This window comes from Caretta caretta, chromosome 2 (assembly GCF_965140235.1).
Source record: "Caretta caretta isolate rCarCar2 chromosome 2, rCarCar1.hap1, whole genome shotgun sequence".
Lineage (NCBI taxonomy): Eukaryota > Metazoa > Chordata > Testudines > Cheloniidae > Caretta > Caretta caretta.
In genome coordinates this window covers 175,479,647-175,492,949 of record NC_134207.1, presented here as the reverse complement: position 1 = coordinate 175,492,949, position 13,303 = coordinate 175,479,647, and the positions used below count along the sequence as shown (strand labels likewise).

The 13,303-nt window shown below is 43.4% G+C and overlaps 1 protein-coding gene across 1 annotated transcript in view; it reads left to right on the top strand.

Annotated features, from left to right (window-relative positions):
- The window catches only part of VOPP1 (VOPP1 WW domain binding protein), an 83,773-nt gene that overhangs the window by 43,638 nt on the left and 26,832 nt on the right, over positions 1-13,303 (top strand). Inside the window, exon 2 of the mRNA XM_048839095.2 lies at positions 10,394-10,452. Within this exon, the coding sequence (XP_048695052.1) occupies positions 10,394-10,452 (59 nt within the window). The remainder of the gene's footprint in view (positions 1-10,393; positions 10,453-13,303) is intronic.

The window sequence follows — 13,303 nt, the reverse complement described above, 5'->3', positions numbered from 1 at the left end:
CTTAATGAACCATATTAGGTTGTCTGTCTTTTCTATCAAAATTAATTTACTTAAAATAGTTTGCATGCTCTGTTCTTTGTACTGGATGTATGTGATTGATGATACAATCTTTATTTTGTACTGTGAGATTATGAAGCCCATGGAGTTTTGATCCTATAACTGAAATTTTGGAATAAATATGTCAGAAACAATAGGAAAAAAGCTTCACTGGGGTAAAAGAAATCTTTTGACTTTTGATGATTATTCATGAAGAAAGACATGGGGAAAGAGTACATCATCGGATGAAGTGTCAGGAATGATAAATAATGTTGGTAGGAAGAGGACAGAGAAGAGCTGTGATTATATAGCAGCGGACAATCATGTCAGCGTCCTCTCTCCTGGGCAAATGAGAGAGAAAGAGCACATAACGTGAATAGAACAAAGCCTCTTAGTTCATGGGACCATCAAAGAAATTCTCCTTCCTTTAGCCTAGGGATCAGGAACCTTTGGCACACGGCCCGTCAGGGTAAGCCCCCTGGCAGGCCAGGCTGGTTTGTTTACTTGCCGCGTCCGCAAGTTTGGCTGATCGCGGCTCCCTGTGGCTGCGGTTCGTTGTCCCAGGCCAAGGGGGGAGCGGTGAACCGCGGCCAGTGGGAGCCGCGATCAGCCAAACCTGCGGACTTGGCAAGTAAACAAACCAGCCCAGCCCACCAGGGGGCTTACTCTGGCAGGATGTGTGCCAAAGGTTGCCGATCCCTGCTTTAGCCTTTGGTGGGTTGTCATAGTTTAACTAACCGATGTCTGGCACACTAGCCATTGTCGTTGGCTTGCTCTCTTCCTCTGTGAATGCGTGAGATAGAAAATCAGGCATTGAATCCATCTAGTTGTACTTGAGCTTTCCTGAGCTTTGGTTTAATTATTATGGAAGATGGAAAGTAGCTCCTGAAGACTTAAATGCTTAGTGGTAAAAAGGAAAAAAAAAGGGGGGGTCCATTTTTATTCTCAGGGTGGGAAAATGTAGGCGCAAAATCTGCCTCAGAAACATGTAGCCAAACATTCCAGTTTAAACCTTTTTAACAAAGGAACTGAATGTTGGAGTTGTTCAGATAAGAATGGGAAGAATTTGAATTTAAACTCTGATCTGAATGATGCAACCTTCAATATGTGAGTACCTCACACCTCAGGGTCATTCAGGAGGTGGAACAAGTCTCAGGCAAATACATTCAGTGCAGTTCCTGGAGGACAGCGAGCGAGGTTTGTATTCTCTGTACTTGAAAGTGACACTGGCCACACTGGACCATGTTTATTATTTTTCTTTTCATCACAATGGTGATGGCAGTGATGTAGACAATGCTGCCTCACTTCATTACCTGCAGGGAGGTAAAATGAGTTCAGCATCATACAAAGCAAGGAATCTTGTTCCTGAAAGGGATAATATTCATTTTAAAGAGACTGTGGGAGGGATTCGTGAATAGCCTAAATTTTCGTATGTTTTTACTTTTCCCTTACATTGCTGTTGAACGATTCTCCCAGCTTTATCCTCCCTTTTTATGGTGTTTTATAAGGTGGGCCCTGAATTACTTGAATTACTGAATTACCCTGCCATAATTCTTCCATGCACATGTGAAAGGAAGTGGAATAATCATGGAGGTTACACTCAATATTATTGGGTAAAGCACCTGTTTACACATCAGCATTCCGCTTTTAGGTCTCTGCACCTTTGTTTTCAGTGGAGGCAACTAGGATCTCTGGTGCTGTCAGTGTGTAGCATGTTGCTCCTATAAAAGGAAGCCCTGTGCTTTTCTTATAGCTCTGCCATGTTGGGATGATGCAGCAGGTGACAGTTAAAAAGAGCATAGAGATGGCTGCTAGGGTGAGTCCAACACTCACCTGAACTCCCAAAGGCACTGTGAAAGATGAGTCCCCCCGTACCTTGACCTACTTACTCTGTGTGTGTGTACACATGTGTTTTGCTTAACCCCTAACGAGACTGTTAGTAAGCTCTGTCTAATGAATGAACCCAGTATACGGTGAACCTGCAAACCAACTACCTGTTTGCATTGGTCTAGCAGAGAAATTTCCACTTGTTCATCACAGTCTGTCCAGTGTTTCTCATTTCCTTCTCCCTCAGTACACCCAATGGCCACACACAATGGTTACCTTCCCTCTGGCAAGGATATTTGGCTGTGGCTCTGTTGAGAGACTATCTGTGCTGCTGTGTATTTTAGCCAGAACTAGACTCTGGAGTAACATGATGTGCTCCCTTCTTCTCCAGCAGTTGGGCCCTTGCTAGCCAACGAGACTGGGACCTAAATTGGATCCTCCAATGTGCACAGTGTTGTGTTGTCATTAGACCATCTGTGTGGATCTTGTTCAGCTTTACTACACAACAAAGTAAAACATCAGGCAAGAGGATGGTGCAATTATTTTGTTGTCCTTGAAACCCATTAATATCTTGTTTAATCTTCCACACTTTGGCCATGGAAGCCTGTGTATAAACACCATTTGATATGGTTTGTGCATTGAGAAACCACGGACAGGATTTACCTCATAAAATGGATTTTTCAAGTGCCTTTTTCAGCTCGCAAGGTTATAAGGTCTTTGTATGTATGGTCAGTCCTATCAACAAGGTCGGAAAAAAGAGATGCACTGATATCCACGCAAAGTGCTGCCAAGTTCAGTGGACCATAGCAAATTATATTTGATGAATAAGATGAAAACCAAGGTCCGGGCCATTTCTACTCACTAAGGATCCTATGGCACTTTCACAACTAGTTGGTTCAATGTCCTCATGTCCTGACTAGATTCTAAGTAGGCTGATTATATTCACATACCTAAAATTTCCCCTGTAGCTTCAATGAGATACAGTATAATCATTCTGGTTTCAAACAGATCAAACATTATTATTCTGTTCCTGTCCTAAAATGGTTTGTGGTATTGCTATGCCCTGGTAAACCGCTTTCATGTTGCTCCCAGAGTTGGCTGCCTTTGAGAACAGAATGAAGCAATTACTATAAATATGTGGTTTATAAAATGCTTTGAGACCTTTCAAAAAGTTGTTTGTAAATATAACTTTCCTGCCTGGATGAAACATGTGCAATACTAAGCCAATTTCACCAACATTAGAATGGAGAGAGACAGTTTTCTTTGTCAAATTCTAACTCACAAATATTATCCATGTTTTATTTTTCTGCTTTATGTTTTAACCAATGGTTCTGTTGATACTTACAGAATGTTCATACTTTCTGAAGCTTGGCCAAATTCAGATAATACCTGTTTGTTATCTCTGAGGTGCTGGGTTTCTATAAACATAGAAATTCAGTCACTATAGGACTATTGATTTAAAATTCAAGAATAGGTAACAAATAAATGACCTTTCCCATTCACTGTTGAACATACACACTCCTTAATGCATTTCTCTGTCAACCCATTCATAATACCAACCTATTGGCTGAAAAGGCTTTTTGTGTCCTTGTGCCACTGTCCAGGGTTCTGAGACCGCAATTCACTTCTATCTGGAGGGTCTTTGCTTCAGTTGAAAGAAAGGCACTGCATTTAATTAGGTTGAAACTGAAAATTGACTAAGATCACATTGCAGCATGTGTCAGGTTCTACTTTTGACAGATATGAAGGCAACAGCCTGGCACGATGGGGTGCTGCTCATCCCTCTGAGAAATAGCAGAGGCAGTCACTGATCTCTCTCAAGTCTTCTGTCCGCTTGCGGGCTAATAGTGGATAGTCTTCCCTGTGGCAGACATGTTTGATGTAAACCAAAGCAGCAGTAAAAAAGCAATCTGAGCCTCTTCAGTACTCCTACTATCAGTGTCTGTTCGTTAGGTTTGGTGATCCCTGTGTGAGACAATTGTACTCTTGCTTAGTCATACATTTTGGAAAATGTGAATATCTTTTTCTGAAACAATGAAGAGAAGATTATATTCAATTAAAATTATATTGCTCTAGGATTGAAATGTATTCACAATTAGTGCATAATGGCAAAGAACTCAGTGATGCATCCTCTTTAAATGAAATTGCATTTAAAGACTGTTGTATCCTTTATATAGGAAAAGCTAATAGATTTAAATGTAACGTAATGCGTTCTGATGCTATCTAATGCTAATTCACATTAATTCCAAATACAAATATGATGATTAATGTCACTACTGTGAGCACCAAAGGAATTACTAAGTACTAGCTGCTTGTGGTAAAATTGTATTGTTGCCAAACATGGATTAATGATGTTAAGGTAGGGAATCTGCTTCGGTTGTGAATCTTGTGTGAATAATATCCCCATCTGTCTGAGAGAAGATCCAAAGAGAATGTCAAGAAACAGACAGGTCTGTAATATAAAGTGTAAAAAGACCTGAGTCATGTGATTGGCTAATGTTGGGGCTTGGCGGATTCAGCTGTATCTAAGGGACAGTGTCTCTTCAGAGAGCTATTATTCCTACTAGAATGAGAGGAAGAGACTAATCAGAAGATCAGAGTGTCTGTGACCTGGAATAGAGCTGGTATTCAAGGTTTTTTAGTATCTTCATCCACTTGTTAAAAAGTGAGTATAAAAAAACCCAGAGGTGTTTTAGTGTACCCGTACCATTGTGGTACATGACCAAAACACCTGCTGCAGTCACCAATCACTTGTTTGATGAGCTCAGTCGCTGGGAAGCTTGAAGTTTGGTCACCTTTGCCCTCATTTGTTAGAGCTACTAGCTAGGAAATAAGGATGAATTTCGCCAATTCAAACAAAGCTAAATGAAACCACACTTCCTAGCAGGTGGTTTCCCCCCATACTGACACTGAACAGTGCAGCCCTGATATCGGGAAATCCATTAATCTGGCCGGTGAGATTCAGCTTCTCTCCTGGCCTGTGGAAGAGCAATATTTTCTAGTCTACATATCTGATCCTTCCAGCTGTCTGCATGCAGAATTCCCACTGATTCCAACAATCCATTTTTAAGAAACAGCTTGTGCTTCGGAATGCTTTCAGCTCTTGTTTAGGGTTCTGAGTGAAGGGCGTTCTGGTCACTGATTTGATTTAAAGCTCAGATTCCTGCAGTACAGTGATTCCCAACCACTGGCATGTCTGCAGTATTGGTTCTTTAGCCTGTAGCGATTGGCTGTCACCACTTGGGCCACATTCTAGAGTGCAGGTACCAGATGTAGAAGAAATTTCTGCTGCCCTAACAGACAAAAGTGCAGCAAACCCATGAAAGTGACTTCTGTGAAAGGTCTCCTTATGGGACATGTATAACGGGGGCAGGAGGAGTTGATCCTTGGATCAAGTATGGACCCACTTGGTTGGTACACAGCATGTGGAAAAGCAGCACGCCTTCTCTGCTGTGCCTTCTGTCCCCACCTCCTCCACCTCCAGCAAACATGCACACTCAGCAGTAGCCAGTCATGGCCTGACTGCATGGGTGTCCTTGTCCTGAACATATGTTGGACTGAGGATTCCTTCCCTAAGCCACGCTGGGCATTGCTCAATTATTCAGGCCTTCAATGAGAAGATTCTGTTCTGGGCTTCTAATGTGCTTTTATTGCCCACTTCCCATTCAGCTGTGGAAGCTTTAATCTTCAGCAGAGCCTGCGGTGGCCATGAGAATGGGCTTTGGAACAGCCCAGATTCTATTGCAGTTTCGCGTGTTCCCAGCTGAATGGGAGGTGGTGGGCACTGACTGATGCAGTCGCTACAAAATGCTAGGAACCGTTTCTGGAATTGTTAATGTGGCAGGTCACGTGGCTAAATTCCCACTTGTGCTCAGTATTCACCCTGCTAAGTCCTCATGATCGTGTGTGTAGAGAAGAATTATACTGCTGCTCCCTGCACTTTGTCTGGCTAAAAAGAAGGAGCCAGATCCTCTGTTGATGACAATCAGTGTAGGTCCACTCATTTAGCAATCAGTCGAGGATGAGGATCTGGACTGGAACAGATTTCACAAACTAAATGTACCTTCAAATAAAAAAACAATCTCTTGCTTCCACCCACAAAAGATTTCTTTGTTCACCGGTTCCCTCAAAAAAAAATTAATTGCATCTTTATTTGAAAGTGTTTTAATACCTCTGGAGAACTTCTTAGTAGTCCTCTTCTTTTTCCCTCCAGTCCCAGTAAACGCACTATGAGTGAATGTGTTGCATTATCCTTTGTGCCCAATGGAGCATTGTTCAGACTGACCTGGTATCTTTGAATTCACTGGTGAATCTGAAGATAATGATGTGTGGGGTGGAGGAGGATCCTGCTGCAGTATTTCTGTAAATCTTGCACATTGTAAGTAATGATCCACAGAATAGCTTCCGACATTTAACAAGCAGACTGCCTGCTCTTGGGTGGCATTAAAAAGAGTTAGTATTTTAGCAACTTCTTTTCTCCCTATTGTTCTTAATCGCGGAGTCATATGAAGAAAACTGCTTCGATCTGTGATAGAAAGCACGTTTCCTTTCTTAGAGGAAACCTAAATGAGTTCAGTGATTTTAGGAAAGCAGAGCTTGCAGTTCATGTCATTACCCCCTGTTAAAGAAACCAGTCAGTAGCAATGTGTCAGAGAAGCAGATATATGTTGTCTCCTCATCTATGATTTTTCAGTTTCTCTAAATACCACAGTGTTGAGAAATGGTTCATGCAATCTGGCTAATATACAGGCCATTAATTCTTTGGAATTGACCTATACTCACCAATTAAGCCTGCATCATTCATTAAAAAAATGAACACACTTCTATATTTATTTACATTTCATGATAGTGTGGCCAAATTGATAAAGGACATAGAATAAACTATTTTACAGCCAAAATGGAGAGAAATCTTGTATCATAAAAGTTAAAACACCAGCAGGGTCGTAAGCAAGATTGGTTTTAAATCACAGGTCTCATTGTCTGTCTCGCCATTGGCGAGTGGGCAAGTAGCTTTTTCAAGACCTAAACGAAACACAAGTTCTTTGGGACAAAGACTTTGTCAGTGCCTAGCGCAATGGAGCACCAGTCTTGTTTTTGGTATCTCTTGGTACTGTGGTAATATCCATATTTAATAATAATAATAATACAATCACAATGACTTTCCTTGACTGAATTCATCCTGAGGAGAGGGGTGCTGTTATCTACCAGTTGCTGAGGGCTGTTTTATTACTGGTTTATTTGTTGTTTGTAATACCATAGTGCCTAAGAGCCCTAATCAGGGACCAGGATTCCATTGTGCTAGGTGCTGTACAGACCCAGGACAAAGAGACAGTTCCTGCCCAAAAGAGCTTGTGTGGGCATTCCATACACCATTGTTCTTCCCCTTTTCCCCTGTTGCAGTGCAGCCGAGCGGTAGTCATGACATGCAGCAGGGAGACATTGAATGGTTAAAAGGGAGTAGTTGTCAAGTTGTCCCCCCGCCGCCCTTTAAATTTCAGAGAAGCTTCATGTCCAACCTACTTCTCCAGCTCCCTTGAACCACATGGCTACCTAGCTGGCAAGTTTTGTGCCATCCGTGTGACATGATTAGAGTCTGGAGCACATGACTTAAAAGGAGAGGCTGAGGAAACTGGGATTGTTTAGTCTGCAGAAGAGAAGAATGAGGGGGGATTTGATAGCTGCTTTCAACCACCGAAAGGGGGTTCCAAAGAGGATGCATCTAGACTGTTCTCAGTGGTAGCTGATGACAGAACAAGGAGTAATAGTCTCAAGTTTCAGTGGGGGAGGTTTAGGTTGGACATTAGGAAAAACGTTTTGACTAGGAGGGTGGTGAAGCACTGGAATGGGTTACCTCGGGAGGAGGTTGTGGAATCTCCTTCCTTAGAGGTTTTTAAGGTCAGGCTTGACAAAGCCCTGGCTGGGATGATTTAGTTGGGGGTTGGCCCTGCTTTGAGCAGGGAGTTGGACTAGATGACCTCCTGAGGTCCCTTCTAATCCTGATGTTCTATGATTCTATGACGATTTTATTTGTTTAACGAAATAATTTGCATAGTTGCATATAACCATAAACATAAGCTTACAGTCAACAGGCCCTGTCCTGAGCAGTGGTGAGGATCAGGCAGGGCATGGAGCTGAACAGAACTTGACAGCTGTGGTTGGAGTTGGGTAGGTGTGCGGGTGTTCAAGGGTATCGGAGGCCATAATTGTATGGGGTAGAAAGCTGGAGGTAGCTGGGTGGAAGGCTGTTGGGATTTTTAGCGCTGAAGGGCACATGGGTGTTGGGGCTCCTGGAAATGATAATGGTTTCACAGAGTTCCTGGGAGTAAAGGGTGCTGGGTGGCAGGGGCCTTCTAAGTGGCAGGGGCTTGGTGTGCTCCAGGGGGCAAGGGGGCTGATGGGAGCAGGGCATTAGGGATGAGGCTGCGGGTTTGTGCTTGTGAAGCCTGGAGCAGGTGGCTGCAGGGGGAAGAGGCATGGGCATCTGAGGCCAGACTGAGGCTCCCCTCACCTTTTACTGCTGCCCCTGCCAGCTTCCCATCCCTGGTCCTGATCCACTGATCCTCAAGTGGCCAGAAAAGGAGAAACTGAAATTGAAGACCTGCTGCCTTCCCTGCTACTGAGCCAGGTGTGTGAGGGTTAGGCTGGGCTGCAGGAAGGCATGATGGGGCTGCAGTGTAGCTCGTGCTCACAAACTGATCACGAGTCACTGGGTTTTGGAGCCTGCAGGGAGAGCTCGGGCGATGATATAAGAAGCTTCTTTTTGCAATTTTTTTCAAGGCTGGGCAGGAGGGCAGAGCTGTGTGGGAGCCTCGGGGCTAAGGCCACCACACCTGCTCGGCCACTGAGCCCTGCCTGCCTCTATGCATTGGCCTTAGCACGGGGTAGGTTGGGGTAGTAGGAGGCAGAGGTAGGGGGAACTGGGGAAAACGTTGCTGCTGGGCCTGTGTTCGGGCCTGCTGCCTCCTGTTGTCCCAGAGCTGCTCCTATGCCTGGTACCAGCTGCAGCACTTCCCCCATGCTGCTGGCAGTGGGGGAAGCCCCTGGGCAACAGGCAGGAAGAAAAATTCAAATATAAAATAATTTATTTTGGCTATTTGATTTGGACAATTAATTATGAGGTTTATTTTATTTAAATAATGTATTGTAATCGCTGGATAATTGATATGGTTATGTCATTATTAAAATGATAGGAAGAAAGGAGAATGATTTAAAATTATTTTTATTTGCTTTGAATGTGAGTGAAGATGATTTTTTAAATAATAACACTTAAGGGTTATAAATATCATTGCAACACTGAGCTATCGAATGCTCTGCTAGGGCTGGGGGGTTTCCACAATGAGCAAGGTGGATGATACTACAGGATGGCTGGGATCAGGGAGGAAGGGTGAGGTGGAGAAGATGGTAAACTAGGAAGGGAGAGAGTCAAGATAGTCATAGGAAATGGATGGCCCTTCCCCTCTCTCAGGGATGAGAAGAGGGTCAGTGGAGTCTGACCTGGGAAGGGTTAGTTAGAGGATTTTTTGAATGCACCCCAAACTTAACTGACTCATTTTACACAAAGTGTATGTGTGTGTGGGCAGGTGGATCTTTAGTTCTCCTGCTGCAGGAATGGAGTGCAGCTGCATGTTGTTTTCAGTCTTCGCATCAGTCTGAGGAGGAAAATGGGGTCAGTTTCAGAAGGAAAGAGGCTTAATTTGTTCTTAAGTTGAAAGCTGTGGTCCTCCTTACAGGGCCCAAAGCTTGTCTCTGTTAATAGGTGACTGGCATGAGCCCTACCACCTTATCAGTGATCATGTGAGACAAGGGTCTTTTCTTCCAGTCTTAATTGTTTAATCTATAGTAAATGGTCTTCTTGGGCAAAAATTCCTCTAAGAGGGATATACTAAGTGCACATGAAAGAGAATAATGTTGCTAGATTGCAGAGAGCAGTCTCCTTTCCTAGATACTTTACTATGCACCTTGAAACATTTTCAGATTTTATTTTTGTTGTTGAGAAATAAGAAAATATCCCAACCCTGTTTGTTGACTTTACTCCTTTCCTAGCTCTATTCCATCTGCATAGAGATTACGTAAAGATTATCACTTCACTTCTATAAACTAATGTCTAATTAAATGTATGGTCATATGAATGAGGTAGTCAATTTCAATTGAGGATGCTTTAGAATTGTTTCATAAGTGACCTGTGATGCTGACTGGCCCTTAACTTCCCTTTATCTTTGGGGTTTTTGTAAAGCCCTAAAACCCTGCATGGAGATAAGATCAGACAGACAGATCCCCGTCTCTGTCTGGAGCTCCACTGACCTCCATGGACATCTCCATGCAGAGTTCAGGGCCTAAAGGTGTATATTACAGTTCAAGATGTCTGAGTTCACAATAGTAGTATTTATTAAGATTGTGAAATCTTTGGGATCAGAGACCTTTTTCTTGTCTGACTACATCATATTTATTTGATGCCTGTATTTATAATAAATTATGATTGCCCTACATAAACAATAACACCAAGATGATGATGGTTTTTCTTTCTTTCCAGTGTACAGAGGCCAAAAAGCATTGCTGGTACTTTGAAGGGTTGTATCCTACATATTATATGTAAGTAGTCATCATTTTCTTCTATATGTGTTCAGTTGCTCAGATTTCACTCTCTTGATCTTGTGATAGCATCGTTTCACTAGTTCTCCAGTAATCCTAGAGTCTTCCAGAGCGGAGAAGAAGGTTCTCAAGTAAAAAAGAAAGCGGGGGCAGGGGGAAATGATTAAAACAAAACAAATCTAAACTTCCACATCTTTTTTTATAGCAGACAGAAGCAAAAAAATAAAATAATAAAGCACAAGTACATTTTCCTTACTTTTCAGACCACCTTTAAGCTGAGAGAAGAATAAAGGAGTTTATAAACAAGTCTGTCATCAGAATGTTACAAGGAAAGGTGGCCAGTGCTTTATGAGGCAATGATCATATCTTTTTTGTTTTGAACAAGGAGCAAGTAACTGGGCAGGATACCAAGCAGGCTTTGAAAATAAATTTGTCTCTGTGGTATTACTGTTTGTTTAGTCAAGGGAACTGAGGTTATTTGTTACCCAGAGTGTAGCTGCGTTATTGGTGGATGGCATCCAAGTTTACATCAAGTTCAGTCGTAAACTAGTCCTGAGAAGTTCACTGTTTTCTAGATTGGAAAGTGCCTGTGAAGCTGGCCACCTGCATTACCAGCCAGTTTGTTTCAGGAGAGATTTGTTTTTAGGATTGAATGTTTCATGTCTTTTGTGACAGGGTCAGGCCAGATGGCTACAGGAGAGTAATAGAAGGCAGATATATTAGCCCCAGGTTAAGTAGGTCCCTTTTCCCTTGGTAAGGTAACAGGGAAGGTTCCAGAACAATCAGGAACCTTCTGGAAACAAGACAGACAGGCTGATTAGAACACCTACAGCCAATAAAGAAGCTGCTAGAATCAATTAAGGCAGGCTAATCAGGGCACCTGGGTTTAAAAAGGAGCTCACTTCAGTTTGTGGTGCGTGTGTGAGGAGCTGGGAACAAGAGGCACTAGGAGCTGAGAGTGAGAACGCGTACTGTTGGAGGACTGAGGAGTACGAGCATTATCAGACACCAGGAGGAAGGTCCTATGGTGAGAATAAAGAAGGTGTTGGGCGGAGGCCATGGGGAAGTAGCCCAGGAAGTTGTAGCTGTCGCACAGCTGTTCCAGGAGGCACTCTAGACAGCTCCATTCCACAGGGCTTTGGGCTGGAACCCGGAGTAGAGGGCGGGCCCGGGTTCCCCCCAAATCCTCCCAACTCCTGGTCAGACACAGGAGGAGTTGACTTGGACTGTGGGTTCACGAAAACGGCTAAACTGAGGGCTGCCGTGAAGTTCCGAGGCAAGCAAATCCGCCAATAAGCGCAAGACCCACCAAGGTAGAGGAGGAACTTTGTCACACTTTGTATAGGGTTTTTGCTATTCATGTACCAGGTGAAATTATCAGAGAGATGAATGGGTACTTGCATCCTGGATATGGTGTATATAGTAACATGGGGAGCAAAGATGTAAGTACCTAGATTATTATTGTTATTATTTGTGTTACAGTATTGAGTACAGATCCAGCTGAGACCAGGGCCCATTGTACTAGGCACTGCAGAGAAACATAGTAAGAGACGGTCCCAACCCTGGATGATGATGATGATGGTGATGACACCTAGCTCTTAGCTAGTGCTTTTCATCCAGAGATCTCGAAGCACTTTACAATATCATTATCCACATTTTACATATGGGGAAACTGAAAGAAGTGAAGTGACTTGTCCAAAGTCATACAGCAGCTCAGTGGCAGAGCTGGGAACAGAATCTAGGGTCCTACTCATAGAATCACGCTGCATCTTCAGAACCTTCCTTTTCATAAGTCTAAAATGTTGAAGATTAAAGCTTCCACAGCTGAATGGGAAGTGGGCAATAAAAGCATATCAGAAGCCCAGAACAGAATCTTCTCATTGAAGGCCTGAATAACTGAGCAATGCCCAATGTGGCTTAGGGAAGGAATCCTCAGTCCAACATATGTTCAGGACAAAGACACCCATGCAGTCAGGCCATGACTGGCTACTGCTGAGTGTGCGTGTTTGCTGGAGACGGAGGAGGTGGGGACAGAAGGCACAGCAGAGAAGGTACAACAGGTACAAGCTGTGTACCAACCAGGTGGTTCCATACTTGATCCAAGGATCAACTCCTCCCTCCCCCGTTATACATGATCCCAAAAGGAGACCTTTCACAGAAGTCACTTTCATGGGTTTGCTGCAGTTTTGACTGTTAGGGCAGCAGAAACGCATAATTTCTTCTGCATCAGGGACTGCATTCTAGAATGTGGCCCAAGTGGTGAGAGCCAATTGCTTCAGGCTAAAGAATCAATACTGGTAGACATACCAGTGGCTGAGAATCACTGTACTGCAGGAATCAACTTAGTTCCACCTGCTTCCACCCCACGGGTGGTTGGATTGCCTGTTTTGCCCCTGTCGGTCTGTGCCTTTAGGTAGGTGAACACAGGCTGTTCGCAGCAGTAGAGAAGAAGATGAGAGTGCTACAGCAAACTACGGCATCCCTGAACAGAAAGGGAGCTTAAACAAATGCTTATAGTTCAGGACCATTGAAGTCAATGGGATGTAGGCACATGCTTAAGCGCTTTCTTGAATTGCAGCCTATACTTGCAAAACTCAGTTCTTTGACTTAGCACCAAGTGGGTGGGAAGGATGGGTGGGTGCGGGGAACATTCCTAAAGATTTGGGGGAAGGAAGGAAATGATCAGCTGGATTCTATCATTTGGATTTTATAACTTTGTTGGGCACTTGCATACTATCGTAATGAATGTGGGATAGATGGATAGGTAGAAGCAATAGGTGAAACGTTCCCTAAGCAAACTCATCCTTGCTTATTATGAGGGACTTGGGATAAAAACAGTCATTATGTTGCA